At 27.2% G+C, this 19,793-nt stretch overlaps 1 protein-coding gene across 1 annotated transcript in view; it reads left to right on the top strand.

The window, feature by feature from the left end:
- LOC100213637 (E3 ubiquitin-protein ligase SMURF1) overlaps positions 1 to 19,793 on the top strand; it is a 62,079-nt gene that overhangs the window by 5,005 nt on the left and 37,281 nt on the right. The window contains exons 2-8 of the mRNA XM_065803268.1: positions 10,090 to 10,128; positions 10,287 to 10,395; positions 10,558 to 10,691; positions 10,781 to 10,846; positions 11,160 to 11,250; positions 11,864 to 12,462; positions 16,907 to 16,967. Of these exons, the coding sequence (XP_065659340.1) occupies positions 10,090 to 10,128; positions 10,287 to 10,395; positions 10,558 to 10,691; positions 10,781 to 10,846; positions 11,160 to 11,250; positions 11,864 to 12,462; positions 16,907 to 16,967 (1,099 nt within the window). The remainder of the gene's footprint in view (positions 1 to 10,089; positions 10,129 to 10,286; positions 10,396 to 10,557; positions 10,692 to 10,780; positions 10,847 to 11,159; positions 11,251 to 11,863; positions 12,463 to 16,906; positions 16,968 to 19,793) is intronic.

The raw sequence follows: 19,793 nt of genomic DNA, 5'->3' as shown, positions 1-19,793 counted from the left end.
TGAGTTAATATTAATATACCAGAAATCATTGTTTGGTTTTTTGAAAGGCTTATATGAATTTCTAGAGAGGTTAAATGTGACATCAAGAAAATTCACAATTTTTAAATTTATGTTTATTTCGATTTGAAAGCCAATATTTAAAAAAATTTTTATAGTATCTTTTCTAATTTAATCGATCTTTTTTACGCAATGCTATTAAACCATCGTCGCGATAAAAGCCTAAATCTTTTATATTGATTATTTTACTTAATAAATCTAAAATATATAGTCCAACAAATTCACAAATTTCTGCTCCGTCATAACTGCCCATTGTTACATCAATGTTGTAATGCTGTACTGAAAGCAACCTTACAATAATGGGAGAGTGGCTCAAGCTTGTCAGATAAAGCAGGTCCAACTACATTTACTATGTGCTTTTGAACCTTGTCGGAAAGTGAGAGAAACAATATTGTTGACATTCCTTAACTGAAAGTTATAGGAATATTAACAATATTGTGATAGTTGTTTGCAGTAAATAACTGAGCTTTGTTAAAATCCCCAAGCCATTGCATGTGCCAATCTGTTACAGAAGAGACATCAGATTAAAGATTGACTACTTATTATAAGCAATCAAAAAGTGAGGATTTTTTATTAAGACAAGAGTATAAAGTTGAGTTGTTATCAAATAGAGCCACTTTAGAGGTAAGATTGTCAGAAAGATTGTCATTGAAGATAAAGAAGATACAGGAACAAAGATGGAACCTTGTGGTACTCCTAACGTTACTGGAAATGATAAAGAGTATAGACCATTGAGAATGACTTTAATACTGCAGTTAGAAAGAAATAATTTAATCTTAAAACTTTTATATGAAGAAACTGCAACTAGAGAGAAAATTAATTACAGGATAGATAAAGAGAGATGAGAGTGTTTTCTAGGGTTTTTAAATATTGAAGCCTTAGTAGTTAAGCAAGAATTAAGAGAGTTCTGGAGAACTTTTTTGTAATTTTGATGGAAATGTTGTCTGAAACACAAGTCATAGAAATTTAAAATTAAGGATACACTTAAGTCAATCCTCAATTTTAATTTTCTATGACTTGTTTAGTAAGGACCTTTTTGCATTAATTTTTTGCAATAATTAAAAAGCATTTGTTCTCAATAGAAATATTCTTGTAAAAAAGACTAAGCCAAATAATTACAGGTGAGGAAGGTGTAAAGCATGGAGTGAGGAAGAATGAGGAAAGTGAAAAACAGTGAGTGAAATGAGGTTTGGTTTAAAACCAAAAAGATGAAATAAAAACTTTCATACCTGCTTGGATCTAGGAGGTTTCATACCTGCTTGGATCTAGGAGGTTTCATACCTGCTTGGATCTAGGAGGTTAGATAAGAGGTACATTTATGCATATATAATAGGAATATATATGGATACGCTATTTATTTAGATACTGGCATACAATATCTTTACATATTTGTATAAACTTTTTTATTTATATGGTGTAATATTTGCTGAAGTAGAAGATGATAAATGTTGGATGTGTGGTTTGATTCTAACAAGACAAGTAAAGAGCCACAATCTTAGACAGATTAGAAAAAAAGTTGTATCAAGTTGATTACAAAGTTAAAAAAGTTGAAAGTAGAGGTAGAAGTAAGAAAACTTGTAGAGAGTACATTACATATGGTATATATTTGTAAAATATTGTAAAATTTATTTATAAAAAATATTTATAAAAGTATATAGATATATAAAAAATCAGTTATTTGTTAATTTTTGTTAGTTTATTTTTTATTGATAAAAGAAAAGTTTTTTTTTATTACCATTCTGATTCACTCCTAACAAGACTATAAGCAACCATTATTAGGTAAGGAGTTACTAGAAAGAGTAAAAAAAAAATACAGTTAAAGAGCAAGGAAATGGTTGACAGAAAACTTGAAAAGTTGTAGGCTGTATGAGCCAGAAAAACATGAACTCGGAAGCGAGTTCCAATGGGTTGAAGTGCGGTGAAAAAAACTAGACAAATAAAAGATTACAAAGCAGAGACAGTAAAAGAATGAGATTTTGCTGAATGGCAAGTCATTTGAGAATGAGTTTTAGTTGATGGAACTTGAGATGATAGCTCCTTTAAGCAGCAAACATAATAGTATTTGTAGAAAAGAGAGATGCAACTTAACAACAACAGGGGAGATGTTAAAGCTTGGCAGATAGAGTGGGTCCAACTACATTCACAATGCCTTATTAGGTCTTGTCTAGAATAGAAAGAGCATCATTAGAAGAACCAGCTCAAATATGATAAACATTTCATGCAAGGTCAAATAAGAGATTTGTAGAGGTAGAGTTTTAATTGTGAAAAGACAGCAGATCGATTTAAATTATATTTTTTATTTGTTCTTAGTGATAAAACTTTAATTAATTTATTTTCTTGACCGGTTAAGATGCTTAGTGATTCATAAAATTGTTCATCTAGACAATTAGCCATGTTTGCGTTTATTGTTAAGTTTTGGTTGTCAATATTGATTAATAAAATAATTTTACTTTTATAAAATTTATGATTGTTTATATATTTGTATAGTAGTTTTGGGTTTTATTTACATCTTTTGGTTATTGAATTTCATGTTTAATTCTCTAGCTTATCTATTCTGTATGTATGTATATATATATATATATATATATATATATATATATATATATATATATATATATATATATATATAATATATATATATATATATTTATATATATATATATATATATATATATATATATATATATATATATATATATATATATATATCAGGACATGACAAATCAACAAATGTGCGAACATTTGTTAAAAAAAGACAGAAAAACAAACATCACGTTTCCTTACTTTTACTTAAGCAAACATTGGCGTTCGCTTAAAATTTTTGAAAATGAATGCATAACTTTTTTTTCCAAATAATTATGCCATTGATAATTTTTTATTTATTATAAAAAAACATATTTATTATAAAAAAACAAAAAGTTGCTAAAGTTTCAAACACATTTTCAATGACTTTAAAAGAAACCACGCTATTTCTTTCTTATACAGCATTTTAAGTTTAATAGTTATAATAACTTTTTTTTTTAATTTTTTAAATTTTCTTGTTAGTGTTAAATTAAAGTAATTTAACAATAATAAGAAAATTTTACCCTTTTTAAAGTTTTGAAATTTTTTTTAAGATTTGCAGAATTATATATAATTTAATAAATATATAGAACTAATATGTTTATTACAGTTTTCATTTTTTACTGTGCGTTTAACAACACCAATAATATTATATTTTATTATTAAATACTATATATTAAATATTATAATTATAAAATGAATATAATAGTATCATATTTAATATATTTAACAATAACTTAATATAATAACTTATTAAATACTTAATATTATATTATTATTTTTAAATGCAGACATTAAAGCCCACAACTTTTGCCTTTCTCAATCCCTAACTCAAATAGTCAACTTTCCAACTTGCGTTCCAGACAACCCGAATCATTTACATTCTCTACTCGACTTCTGTCTTGTATCTGATCCTAGTCAGTGCTCAGTTTCTCCACATTCACCCTTAGGTGCTTCTGATCACAGTTTGATCTCTATAAAACTAATATCTCATTCTTCTTCATCACCTGAATCCCCTTATTATCATACCTCTTACAACTACCTTAAAACTGACTGGGATTCTTTTCGTGATTTTCTTTGTGATGGCCCTTGGGTAGAAATCTTTCGTCTTCCTGTCGACAAATGTGCTTCTTACCTTACTTTGTGTATTCAGGCTGGCATGAAATCTTTTGTTCCCTCTCGACGATTCCAGGTCAAGCCTCACTCTCCTCAATGGCTGCTGCGATTGCCAATCAAAACCATTACTTCCATATCTATCAGCAAAACAATTCTCCTGAAAACAGATGTCTGTTTATTACTGCTAAAAACCATTGTTTCTAGCAGTAATAAACTAAAGGTTTTGTCTAATAAAGGATAAAACTTTTATTTTATTGCTGCTAGAAAGAATTGTTTCTAGCAGTATTAAAATAAAAGTTTTGTCTAACGCCAAAGCCTGCTATTCTCAGGTCATGAAATCTTGTATCTAATCTCAAAAATTAGGCTCTCATGACTTCTGGAGAATCTTTAATAGTATTAATAATAAGGGCAAATCTTTAATTCCACCTTTCTTGTATGGTTCAGACTATGTGTCGCCTCACATAAAGACAATGCTGAATTGTTTGCTAAAAACTTTTCATCAATATTATCTCTTGATTCCACTAGTTGCATTCTACCTAATATAGCCATCAAACAGGTTGATCCATTGCTTGACATTTGTATCACTCCAGCTTCTGTATCTAAAGTGATTTCTTGCATAGACTCTTCTACAGCTTGTGGTCCAGACAACACACCTGTTATAGTCTTGCATAAGTGTTCTCCGGAGCTGTCGTCTGTACTCTCAAAACTGTTCAACAAGTGCTTATCAGAGTCTTGTTTTCCAGCCTGCTGGAAAGCGGCATCGTTATCCCTATCTTCAAAAATTCTGGAGAGCGATATGATTCGTCTAACTACCAAGGTTTATGAATCTTGAATTAACAAACACTTAATTTCTCATCTTGAATCTAATAACTTACTTACTCAATATGGGTTTCGATCTTCTCGTTCTACAGCTGATTTGCTAACAGTTATAACCAATAGGTTTTATCCTGCATTAGATAAAGGTAGAGAAGTTAAGGTTATCGCTCTTGACATTTCTAAAGCTTTTGATAAAGTTTGGCATGCTGGTCTTCTCCATAAGCCTTCTTCTTATGGTGTATCTGGTAACATTTTTAAGATTATTGAATCCTTCCTTTCCAATCGTAGTATAAAAGTTGTCCTCGATGGACAGCACTCTTCTTCATATTCTGTAACTTCAGGGGTTCCTCAAGGTTCTATCCTAGGTCCTATACTCTTTAATTTACATTAACGATCTTCCAGATATTCTCACATCTAAGGTGACATTGTTTGCTGATGATACTACCATTCACATACCTCAGATGTTTGGTTTCATGTAATGTTCTTCGTATCGTACGCAATGACACATCAATATCCAGTTGAACGTGTATCAATCGGGTTCTACAGCTGGTGTTTGAAGCAACTTGCAATATATGACGTTTGTCATGCTTGATTGATTTCAAAGCATTTTGGTTGGATTTTGTTTTTAAATATGTATCAGGATCTTCCAAAATCTTCTCGATCACCTTCCAACTTCGCTGCATATATTTCGATGTTGATACATTGACAGCCTTGAATGCTTTGATCATAGCAACTTCTTCAGCATATAACTTAGTTCCACATCCCATAGTAGTCCTCTGTAACACACATGATTAGTTCACATATGATGGCCCTGGTCTACAATAATATGTCACTTACCTAACATTAGCAATTCTTCTGTTACAGCAAATGTTAAATGACTGACATGTGCTATACGTTTGTCGCCAGAAAATATCATATGGTCTACCATATTTTAATGCGGGAAAACATTTGGCACCAAAAACAATATGTTTCTTATTACTTCTCTGATTATGACTATTTTTAGATATTTTAATGTTTAAAACAATATAAAATGAATAAAATATATTATATTTATAGTGTGTGCCATTTGTTTGGCGCGAACTGTATATATACATATATATATATATATATATATATATATATATATATATATATATATATATATATATATATATATATATATATATATATATATATATATATATATCAGGCCTTGTTAAGAAGCATTACCGAGTTCACATTTTGCTTGCAAAAAAGCGATTTGCCTATGCGTTCAGCAGTTTTGCGTTACGCAAAAACTTTTTTCTTTTAGAACATTTAAATTATCTATTGATATTGTTTATGTGACGTTTATTCAGAAGAAATAAAGTCTTAAATAAAAGCATTTAACCGCAATTGTAAACAAATAGATTTTTTGTTAAAGAAACAGTTTGTTTAATAATTTTTTTTGTTGTTGTTAAAAATTAGTTAAAGAAAATAAAGTGTTTTAAGTTTTATTTTAAGGAATTAAATGTATAAATTCCTTTTAAATATATAAATTATTTTTTGTCATAATAGTTTAAAAAAGGCACACTTTATTTTGATGTAAATATTTTATTAACAAGGTATTTTATTTCAGGTCAAAAATCAAGTTTATTGTCAATTCAATAACGTAAAGTTTTAATGACGTTCGTTTAATTTATGAAAATAAACTATGATCATGGATACGTTATCAGTAACTGATAAAACTCTTTATTGTTTAAAAACACTATTAAAAAGAGTTCATAAAATGAATAAGAAAAAATTTATTAACAGTTAATAAAATAACCAAAAACCAACTGTAAAATTATGAGAAAATAAACAAATATTACATTACATTTTATGAAAAAAATATTTTTTTCAAAATAAATTTTTGTACATATTTGAAAAAAAATGATAAAAATAATTTTTCAAATAAGAACTAAGATTTTGTTTTAACTTTTGTTTTAGTGAGAAAAAAAAAACTGTATTTTTAATGCTAACTTTTCTTTGCTTTACACACACACACACACACACACACACACACACACACACACACACACACACACACACACACACACACACACACACACACACACACACACATAAAATTATTATGTTTTAATGAAATTTTTTTTTATTCTGAAATTTTATTTTGTTGATTCTTCATGCTAGGTATAGTAAAAATTTTAATTGTAATGTTAAAAGTTTTTTTTAGCAATAAATAGAAAAACAATTTGCAAAAAAAGCCTAACGTTTTTTTTAATTAGTTTTTTATATTTAGTTTTTATTTAAAAATTTAGTTATTAATTAAATAATAAATAAAAAACAATATTCAAATGTTGAAATATAATCAATTGTTCTAATAAAACTACAATATATAAAAAACTGCTATACATCATATAGTTGTTTTAAAAAAAACGAATGATCTTAATTATATTATTATAAAAGTTCATTCATTTCTCTTCTTCTTTGTGATCGAAAATGTCATTGTATATAAAAATTTCTGCAATCGCTTTATTAACAAGTAGGAGAGTGACAAATCATTTAAAAAGACTTTGGTAATTAAACTTCGAATAGTTGGATATGTGTAACGTTGAGATAATAGTTTTTCGAAGTTGCACTGCTTTTTTTATCTTCGCTCAGAGTTATTAGTGTGCGCTCTACTTAGTGAGTTTTTGTTATTATGTTTTTGTTTTGGTTTTGTTTCTCAATTTTTATTCAGACTTTATTCTTTTATTCTCCAGTTTTATCAGTTGTATTATTGAATTTTTGTTGAGTTTATTTCAGATATAGTCAAACCAATAATTTGCAAGCAACGCATAAAATGGCAAAAAAACAACCTTCGCAACCATCACATTTCTTTATTCAAGCATCTTAACGTTTGCTTAAAAAATTTTGCAATGAATGTAGCAAATTTGCAAGATCTATTTAAATATTAATATATTGTCTTATAAAAATAATGGAATAAAAATTACATTTTATATTAGATTTCTTAAGTTGATTCATTTTTCTTGTGCTTTGTAAATTAAATTAAATTTTAAAAATTTAACCGTGATATCTCTAAGCTATAAAAATATAGTAACAATTATATTGAAATCTTTTTTTAAATAAACCTTGAACCAAAGAGTTGTATTCTTTTACAATTGTTTTTAAACTGTTTAGACTAAAATTTTAGTTGTTACTATCGTTTCCGTTCAATTTATTATCATACTCTTTTATGAACTGTTATTTGATTTTATATTCTTTTCGGAAATTAGGAGAATGTTATGTTGATGTGATATGTAAGTTAAAATTTGAGGTAATCTAATTTTTAATTTCTAAGAGACTATGTACATATAGATTTATAAGATTCTGGTATATAAACTTCTTAAATATATTCTTATATAATACAGGCGTGTATAAAAAAAAGCATTTTATGAATTTAAAACAAAGACAAATCTTTTTTACATTTTTTTATGAATAGAACCAATAGAAGGGTATTAAATGCAGTATTATTTTATATACCGGGTTTATTGCTGTAAAATATATTTAAATGTATTAAATATAGTGCAAGTATAAAAATGAAAATAAAATATGAAGAAATCATATAGTATTATTTTTATCATACAAAAGGAATATATATAGTTAAATTATTTTTAAATTCATTTTAAATAAATTAGTCCAAAATATCTTCAATTTCAAAATCGAACACAGTTTCTTCATTTTCACTCGATTCAGGTGTTTCCCATTCACTTTCACTGCTTAAACTGTCGTAATCAATGTCGTCTTTTTTGTCATTTACTATTGTAGCAAGTTGAATTAATGGACCGAAAATTGCTGTTTGCCGTTTTTGTAAAAATATATCAGTAACTCGTTTGATTAAATTTTTCCTATCATTATTACTGAAATTTGGATCATTGATTTTAATGGCCAAGATAGCGTTAAGTATTTTGTGGTTGATTCTAAGTCTTTGCTCTGAGATTAGTATTGTCAGAAGACTAAAGGCTCATTCCAATGATGAGTTTGACCCAGATAAGCATATGATCAAACTTGCTATTTTGCATAAATTTGGGCACTTGGTCTGTTGACTTTTTAAAGTAGGGCTGCATATATCGCGAGCTGGTTTACTAAGGTAATTTACCTTAACAAAATTTTTGAATTTTTGAATTCTTTTAAACAATTTGTAATTAAAAATCCTGCTTTATCCAAAACGTCCTTAAAATGGGCATAAAGTTAGCTTGCGAAGCAATTCTTTATTATACTGAATACAGATCTTACACCATAGCTTTACAGCAAGTATTGTTCCATTTTCCAGGATTGTTTTCTTTCCACAAACTTCATCTTTACCCCAACTCAAATATTTTGCTAGTGTAACTCTGTTACCAGAAGATGCTATTTTCTTTACTGAAACTTTACTTTTTATCTTGAAAATTTGAATAACTTGAAAACTTGATAACTTTAATAACTTGATAACTTTATATCAGACACTCAATTTATACTATAAGAATCGATTAACAGTCTGTTGATTATAAATGAGGTATTGGATTTTTAATAGCAAGTTATATATTAGCATATTAAATAAACTTCCGCCTTTTTCAAAAAAAACCACGAAGTTAATGTGGATGTATACAGGGAAATATGCACTACTTTAAACAACTTTAAAATATGACAAACTAGTTTATCAATCAATTAAGCAAAATATGTGATTATACAAAAAAAAATTGTCTTTATTATCTAACAGTTCTTATTGTATAAGTTTACAAATTTCAAAAGAATACTGAAAACTTGGACTGTTATGTTAAATTCTTTTGCAACATATGTTAATTTTGCCTGCTTTTTAACATACTAATTATTTATCTTTTAACATTGCACAGAATAATACGGAACAATTATAGCTGTTTGAAGTAACTTGTTTGATTTTTATTTTTTATTTTTACATCAGAATATTCAAAAAAAAAATGTTCATAATTTTTTTAGCATATCCTGAATAAAATAGTTTCGTTTTTTAACTAGTAAAACAAACAGTTTTACAAAATTACATTATTTGAGATGTTTTTAAGAGAATAACTAAATAAAAACTATTTAATTTATTTTTACAAAAAATTTATATTTTGCACAGGTATTATTTTGTCCGTGTAAATTGGTTTTCACAGGTGTGGAGGCGGGCGCCTATATATATATATATATATATATATATATATATATATATATATATATATATATATATATATATATATATATATATATATATATATATATATATATATATATGTATGTATATATATATGCATATATATATATATATTCATATATATATATATATATATGTATATATATATGCATATATATATATATATTCATATATATATATATATTCATATATATATATATGTATATATATATGCATATATATATTTATATGTATATATATATGTGTATATATATATGTATTTATAGAGAGTGCGAGAGAGAAAGAGAGGGAGAGAGAAACAAACACACCCATACAACCCCCACCCCTCCTTTACACACACACCCCACATTGACATGGCACATATAAATAATACATCTTTATTTTTTTAGTTTTATGCGCAAATAATATTGCTAAAAGAGATTTTTTTCGTAAGTTTTTATCTATATTTTTATCTATATTTTTAGAGAATTTTTTAAAAACATTTTTCTAAAAGGTACAGAAAATTTATAATTGTTATGTAAAATTAATTTTTGTCTACTTTTTATCACATATTTTGCAAATAGTATGGATGCTAGTTTATTTTTAGGCTTACCTGATCCTTTTGCACGAATTTCTGTTGATGGTAGCGGTCAATGCCACACCACTTGTTGTTTAAAGAAAACAGTTGATCCAAAATGGAATCAGTATTATGATTTGTAAGGCTTTTCTCAGGCTAATGTTTTTGTTTTAGTATAATCTTAAATATCACTTTAAAATTATAAAGTGTAAAAAAAATATAAATTAATGAATGGATATTAATATGCTTATGAAAAACTGTATTGTTTCATAAACTTAAGTTGTTGAGCTGAATTTTTAAGGTTTGTAGCACACACTGAATCAATTACTATAAGTGTATGGAATCAACGTAAAGTCCATAAGTGCAGAGGTGCTGGTTTCCTTGGTGCTGTAAAAGTTCTACCAACAGCTATTGAAAGGTTAAAAGACAAGGGCTGTAAGTAATAGTGTTTTTTGCATTTCCTATTGTTATCAATAAGTTGATGTATAATAATTAATGTTTTGTAATTCATATCTATGATTAAGATCACAGTTTGAATCTTACAAATGTCAATTCAGATGATAATCAATATGTTACTGGGCAAATTACTGGTATGTTACATTTAAATTGTGGTGCCTAATATTATTTTGCAGATCATGATAATTTTGCAATCAGATAATCTGATGATAGATTCATGATTTTGATTTGTTTTTGAGAATCTTTAAGATTATTCGGGTTTTGAGTTTTTAAGAATCACATTTTCCTCATATAAAAAAAAAGTTTTTATTCAAGGTTATAGGCGTTTAAAGTTTATTATACACAGACAATAACGTTATGTTTTTTTTTATTTTTATGTGGAGTGTTGTATATATATCCTTGAGTTTATAAACTAATTGTAAAAATTAATAATTTTTCCATGCTAAGTTAGTATAGCTTCAAAAGAATATAACAAAGGTCGCTCAGCTGTAGTTGATCTGGTTGGCAATGTACTTTTAGTTCCCAATGATGATGTCTTGTAAGTTATTTTTCTTTATTTGTTACTTTTTTTTATAAACCTACCAAAGGCTGAGGGACCACTACAGTCAAAGGGAATATTTCTTTTTTTTGTATGTTGTTGTTGTTATTACCTTTTCTCAACCCTTAAACTGGGAAATTTGAATTTTAGCTAACAAAGTTGCTAGACAGAGAGATAAATTTATGCAGTACTACTAGGGACATGGGAAGGAGGATTGAACCTGGAACTTTTTCTTACTAAGCAAGCACTTTACCACTATTGCACAATTTTATTAGATCTCATTAATTTTATTTGATAACCATTTTATTTGATTAGTTAAAAAAGTATTTTAACAAAAAAGATATTAGTAAATTTTTACCAGTAAAAACCATTTAAAGAGTTTTTTTATTTTTATTCAAAGAAAATCATATTGTTTTTAACCTGGTTTTATTTATGTTATACATGATCCATAAAATAGGAACTATTAATGTAAATGGTGAAAAAAATAGTAATAGTGAAAAAATGAAAGTATGAGTACAATTAAAAATAGAATTAGTGTTGCAAAACTTGTTGTAATTATATTTGTAAAACTTAAGTATTTTGGTACTGATTTTTTTTCCTTTTTTTTTTTAAGGGTAACTAACCATATATCAGGGCATTCTGTTACTGTTCAAACAAACTTATCTTTGCCTAATTCTGCTGTGCCTAATATTTCAATACAAAATGAAAGATCTGGAAATGCCTGTTCAGATGCTTTTGCAAATGATAACAATTTAGTTAATGACTTAAATGGGGCTACTTCCCTACCTGTCTATATCTTTAAAAAACTACATAGACAATCTACTGAAAGAAGTATTCCACTCCCTGCAGTTGAAGAAAATAGTATGGTATCTTTTCCTTTAAATAAGTTTTCAACACAATCTAATAAAGCAGGTCTGTCTTGCATACACTCTGGAAATAACCAAGCTGATAGACATAGGTTATATTTAAATAGAACACTTCTTCATAAGGATTCCACAGAGAATTTTGAGCGCAGAACTACTCCTCAAGGGCAAGTGTATTTTGTAAATCGTGTTACCGGCCAATCAACTTGGCATGATCCTACATTACTTAAACAACCCATTAGTAACGATGAGAACATTAATAAATTGCCAGAAGGTTGGGAAGTGCGGTATACAGCTAATGGAAGACAATATTTTGTAGATCACAACACAAAAACAACACAATTTGCTCGTAAGTTTTTTTTGTTTAGTTTTTTTTTTGTTATCCTCTATTATATGTCATGGTTTTTAAAATTTTTACAATCTAATTATAATACTTTTGAGACAATTGTGTAAATAAATTATGTGATGACAATAACAATACTACTAATAATAACAATTATAATAGTATTACCAATAGCAGTGATATTGATAATAGTAATAATATTCACAACTATCAGGGCTTTGATTAATGTAAAAAATTCCAATTGCAAATAATTTTTATAATTTTTTCTTATGTCATTTTTATGGGTTGGAAGATTTAAGTTAAGAAAAATCTAAGCCATTGGGGGTTAGTTATATTTGAAAATGTTTTATATAAATTGATGTAATTTTTTATTTTATTTTCACATATTACTTCTTGTTGTGCTAGTTTTAAAACAACTCTAATATGAAAAGTATAAAACAACTAATAAGAAAAATATTAAAACAACTGTAATAAAAAAAAAATTAAAACAACTCTAATGAGAAAAATATTTAAACAACTCTAATAAGAGCATTAGTTAGTTAATAATTTGATGATTATGTTTTTGTAAAAGTTAGTTAAGTTATTTAAATTTTCTTATCAAAAGTTATTGTTATAAAATGCTACTTTCTATATATTTACCTTCACAAGATCCAGGCCACTATAGTTACTTATTGTACCTCATACAATAAGAGTGTTATGCAGAATAACACATTGAACTCAATTCCAGGGATGTGGTAATTTAGAACTCTGTACCCCTTGCAAAGTGAGCATTCTACCACTACAACAATACTATGTTTAACAAAAATATGTTTAACAAAAGATTTTTTACAAAAACTTGCTCCATCAAAAGAGTTTATAATCTGTATGAAAAAGTATTTTTATGATGAAAGAGTGTATTATGCTTATTTGAAATGCTTACTTGTCAGATCAGGTTATCCTACTACTGGTAATCCAGTGCAACCTGTTTCATATCCTGCTGCCTTGTAGGGTAAGCTTTTTTACGCAAAGGCTAGGAGATGCCAACTCTGCCTTAACACACCCCGACCTTAGGGCTCTTGGTTGAGTAAAGGCTAGAGATGGTCTTTCAACAAAAATTCTCATCTTGGGCAGATGTTAAATGCATCCGCCTACTATTTTGTAGAAGGTCTCCTAGGCAAAGACTTAAGGGGTAAATAGATTCTATCCGTTGACCACCTTAATCTATTACGCTGGTGTAGATGTATTTATGGTACATTGTTTCCAGTTTATGGTGTTGAATGCTATACCTTCTTGACTAATTGCGTGGGTTTTGCTTGTGTCTTGTTTTTATAACTAGGCAACTCATTCTATTATCGCCTAATGAGGGTACAGCTCTAAAACTCACTTTTATGGTCCTGAGGCCGGGTGGTAGTCAGGCTTCCTGAACTTTGTGATAGCTCTTAGAGAGGCTGACTCCATCAACAGCTATAAATTATCAGAGTACTAACAGTGTCGTTTTGTACATGGATGGTGTCCTTGTTCGTACTTTTTGTATGCATTGTCGAGGCCATATTTGGAGCCCTTTGTTACAACTCACAGTTTATTAATAGTAATGAGGCAATTGCTGGAACTATTTAATAGTGTACTGAGTACTATCTGTGCTTTGAGTCAAGTCCTTTAACCAATTTAAGAAATGACTAAAGTATCAAAAACTATAAAACACAAAAAACCATCGTCATCACTAAGTTCTCTAAATATATCATTCACTAATAATCGTGGTCTTTGAAGTAACTTTTTTTCTGTTGAGTCTTATCTCTTGCAAAGTTCACCAGGCCTATTTGCTCTTTGTGAGACTAATTTGATTTTAGTTGTCTCGTCTAGTGATCTTAGTGTTGATGGTTATCTTCCTTTAATTTGTAAAGACTCATGTTTGGCCCGGGCATTAACATTCCTAAAAACTCACCCATTTGTCAGGAAACTAAGTTTGAATCCATAGTCTATTCTTTTATGTGCTTTTATTTAGCACCACTTCACTCTATCACCTTTCTATTGCCAGAAACCATTGTAAAAAGGTTGTGTCTAATGCCTAAGCTCACTATTCTCAGGTCATAAAATCTAGTATTTCATCTCAAAAACTAGGCTCCAGAGACTTCTGGAGAATCTTTAACTGTTTATATAACAAGAGCAAATATGTTATTCTTCCTCTATTGCATGGATTTTTTTACCTACTGAATTGCTTGAAAAGAGCTTTTTATCAATCTCATCTCTTGATTCCACTAATCACATCCTACCTGATATAGCCAACAAACAGGTTGATTCATTGCTTGACATTTGTATCACTATAGCATCTGTATCTAAAGTGATTTCCTGCTTAGACTTTTCTACAACTTGTGATCCGGACAACATACCTGTTAAAGTCTTGCAGAAGTATTCTCCGGAGCTGTCGTCTTTTCAAAATTATTTAACAAATGCTTATCAGAGTCTGGTTTTTGCAGCTTGTTGAAAAGTGGCATCTGTTATCACTGTTTCCAAAAAAAATGAAGAGCAATCTGATTCATCTAACAATCACCCCACTAGTCTTCTTACTATCATAAGCAAGATTTATGAGTGTTTAATTAACAAACACTTAATCTCTCATCTTAATCTAATAACTTACTTTCCGGTCATCAATATGGATTTCGATTTTCTTGTTCTACTGCAGATTTTTTAACGGTAATAACCGATAGGTTTCATCGTGCATTAGATAGATAGGGTTAGGTTAAGGCTATCACTCAACATTTCTAAAGCTTTTGATAAAGTTTGGGATGCTGATTTTCTCCATAAGCCCTCTTCTTTCGGTGTATCAGGTAACATCTTTAAGATTATTGAATTCTTCTTTACCAATCTTAGTATAAAAGTTGTCTTTGTTGGGACTCCTCTTTATTTTCTGTAATTTCAAGGGTTCCTCAAAGTTCTGTTCTTGGCTCTATACTTTTTTAAATTTACATTAATGATCTCCCAGGAATTCTCACATCAAAGGTGGTATTGTTTGCTGATGGTACTACCATTTATTCTTGTCTTGATAAGAAGTCAACAATCTTTGATTGCTTGGAAGTAGCATTTGAGCTTGAAGGGCATGAGGCTCTCAGTGGCTGGTGAACTTTAACTTAGATAAAACTCAATTTTTTGCGCTGCTCTAAAGAGCTAGAGTCTCTTGTGCCATCTACTAAAATTCATTCTTGTGTTACTTGGCATTCAATTAAGTCTCATCCTTTTACTGAGACTGTTTCTAAGTGTTCCAAAAATTCTTATTTGTCTAGTTTTTTTCCTCAAACATTAGTTCTTTGGAATTTGCTCCCTTTATCTTTCCTCTTTTATAAAATATGCAATCTTTCAAGTCTTCTGTTAATTGTTATCTTGCTTTACAAACTTTATCTTTTCTCTTTCAGTAACTTCCAACTCTAATAAGTTTAAGCGAAGATGTTAAAAAAAATAATCATTTAGCATTAAAAGCTTATATTTATATTAATTAATAATTATATACAATTTTTATTTGGTCAAAATTATTAAGTTGAACTAAAATGCTTACTGTAGTGCAAATGTTTTTTTTAAAAAAGGAGATAATTCTTGCTGAGCCCTCTACTTTACATTTTCTTAAATATCTCTTACTACTGACTTGTTATGGAAACCAAATAAGCAATGTTAAAATAAGTTAAAATTTAAACCATCTAAAGTTAAAATAAAAATAAATAAAAAAACTAAATAATAAAAAGAATAAATTAAATGATAAAACCCGCTAAAAATGTCTCTCTTTATCATACTTGCCATTTTCTGAACCTTGGTTTCATTTGGTCTACTAATAATTATTACAGTATTTCAAATATTGCAATAATTATTAGCAGGTATTAACTAGTTCCCAGTAACTGGTTCTTAAGTCACCAGCTCCTGGGAATCCTGAGTTATAGAAGAGAGAAGATTTGTTTTGAATCAAAATGATCACACAATAATGATATTTTATTATGACTAGATTACATGTCGCCAGCAAATAAACCCACTTTAGAGATTTTTTTACTATTGTTAAAGATTTTTTAAGGTTAAACCTTGATAAAGTTTTAGTAATTTAATTGAAAAACAAAACAGGACCAGAGGAAGAACCGTAAGGTATCCAGAGTTTACTGAAAATGAAGGGAAATGTTGTTCATCAGGGACGATTTTAAAACTGCAATTAAAAATAAATGATTCAGTAATTTTCAAAACTTACCCTTATACACCATATGAAAGGAGCCTACGGAAAATACGAGCATACCAGATTTTATTAAAACAATAAGATTGCTTAAAAAAATTAAATGATTGTAATCATGATGATAATGCTTTATTTTTTATTTTATTTAATTTATGTTATCTTTGTTAATCAAATATACTTTTTGTTATTCTGATAAAAATTTTATTTTCTTACATAAGTATATGTCTTATATTGACATATGCGTAGTGTTAGGTTTTTATTTTATTACAGATCCTTGCAGCAACTCCAGCTCATCTTCAAATGCTCAAAGCAACAAAACTATCACTGAAAAGTATATTTTTTCTCTATATGGTTGTATGGTTGTGGAAAAAAATTTAGATATGTTTTTTTTTCCTTGTTTTTTATGTCTTGTTTCACTTTCTCTCTCGCTTATATATTTTTTCTCTCTCTCTCATATATATATATATATATATATATATATATATATATATATATATATATATATATATATATATATATATATATATATATATATATATATATATATATATATATATATATAGATATAGATATAGATATAGATATAGATATAGATATAGATATATATATATATATATATATATATATATATATATATATATATATATATATATATATATATATATATATATATATATATAGATATATTTATATATCAACTATCTTAAATTGTATCAAATTATATCTTGACTTTCACTCCAGTCAGGCTATAAGATAATCAATGTAGCAACACTCCCCGCATGTTTTACAAAAAATAAAATTAAAACATTCTAGTCTTTTAATTTGCGTTTTTGTGGTTTAATTACTTCCCACAATTAAATTAATGCTTTTTGACATAATCTAACCTTTATTTTGTCAACTTTAATACCACAAACAAGCGAAGAGCCATTTTTTACCACAAACTTGTTATATATATATATATATATATATATATATATATATATATATATATATATATATATATATATATATATATATATATATATATATATATATATATATATATATATATATATATATATATATATATATATATATATATATATTATATATATATATATATATATATATATATATATATATATATTATATATATAATATATATATATATATATATATATATATATATATATATATATATATATATATTATAAATATGTTATATATATATAAATATATATATATGTTATATATTATATGTACATATAAATATATGTTATATATATATATATATATATATATATATATCCCCACCCAGTTAAAACCGGTGCCATGGCAATGATTTATAAAATCTTGTTTGTGTTTACCTTTAGTTTTATTAAGATAAAAAGTTGTTTTAAAATAGTGTCTTGTTGTAAAAGGCATTTCTTTGAATACATGAATTTAGCAGTAGATGTAAACATATGCTTTTTTAGTTATGCAAAGAAAAACTATTTTATTAAAGATTTTATTAAATGTTCAAGTTGCAAATACATCCTTATTTATAAATGTTTATTGAAAATGATTTAAACTATTTTAAACATTTAGTAACTATATTTAAAGAGACTATATTTAGACTATATTTAACATTTAGTAACTATATTTAAGTAATTTTAATTTTAGTAGTTATTGAATGTTTATAATAGAAACAATTTTTGATCAGTATTTACAAATAGGGTAGTATTTGCAAAATTAATTCATAGTTATTACACCAATTAAATGCTTACGTCTTCTATTTGAATAGTTATAGTCTAAATATAATAATATATTATATATATCTATATATAGTATAATAAAAAATATATATCTACATATAATAATATATCATCTAAACAATAACTATTCGAATCAAAATGTAAACATTTAATATGCGTATTTACTATTTAATTTTCATTTTGATTTAAATATTAGCTATTCTAGGCCTTGTTTTAAATAAAAACAGATTAGAACAGTAGCTCATCATGATTTTGAGGTCATAAAATTATCTTTATTTTTTTTATAGACATTAACTTTTTTAAACTACCACAATAAAATTATTGCAAAACAAGTTTAGTTTACTAATTAATAAAAACAAATCTAGTGTGGTTGAAGTGTTATTTTGTAAATGTATATATTGTGTCTATTTGGTTTCAATTTTTTTGTTTTTTAATATTAAATAAAAAAATCTATTATTACATTTTTTATTGTCATTTAACAAATCTGTAACACAAGTTTGGATGCATAGTAAAAAGTGTGACAGGCAATGCAGCTAATATGAAATCAATGCAAGTATTGTCTGAAGGGAGGTATAATAATAACTTATGGGTGTGCTGCTCATATGCCAAATTTTTTAGCCAATGATCTTAACATTGTAAATGTGAGCAAGCATATTACACAGATAATAAAACATATACGAAATAATTATCAGGCTGGAGCAAATCTAGAGAAGGTGGAGGAACAAAATTACTACTTTCTACAGAAACATATTGGAATTCTTGTGTGATTCAATTGAAAAATATGTCAATAATTGGAGCATCATTTTGACAATGTTTGAAATGACTTGAATCCCATGATCAATGGAATTCAAGTCATTTCAAACATTGTCTAATTGGAGTTGCTCTAGATAAGTTGCAAAGAGATCAAACAAAAATAAGTGGCACTGTTGAAATTTGTAAAGAACTGATAAACGTGCTATCATTTTTATCAATTAAAAAAAATTGGAAACTATATATCTTCAGACTGTCAGTGATGCTTATTTCCTTGCAAACCTGCTAGATCCTAGATATTTTAGATCTATTCTTTATAAATAGGAAAATAAAGCTGCAATGACCTTTGCAGATAAAGAATTTAAGAATTTGTAACCAATAATATTCAAGTTTAGAAGCTATATGTGTGAATCTGTTTTAAAAAATGTTTAACCAGTAGAATGGTGGAAATCTCTAAAATCTTTGGACTTTGATAATGTTGCATTATCATGGATATTTAAGGTTTGTTAAATGCACCAACTTCTAGTGCTGGAATTGAAAGAACTTTTTTGACTTTTGGGCTTTTTCATTCCAAGAAATAAGATTTGAGTAGAAAAAGCGGCAAAGCTTGTTTTTATATACACTACACTAAATAATAATGTATTGGTTGATGAATTACAGCAGTTAGGTTGATA

This window comes from Hydra vulgaris, chromosome 08 (assembly GCF_038396675.1).
Source record: "Hydra vulgaris chromosome 08, alternate assembly HydraT2T_AEP".
Taxonomy (NCBI): domain Eukaryota; kingdom Metazoa; phylum Cnidaria; class Hydrozoa; order Anthoathecata; family Hydridae; genus Hydra; species Hydra vulgaris.
The sequence above is the reverse complement of the archived record's forward strand: the minus strand, read 5'-3'. Positions and strand labels throughout refer to the sequence as shown.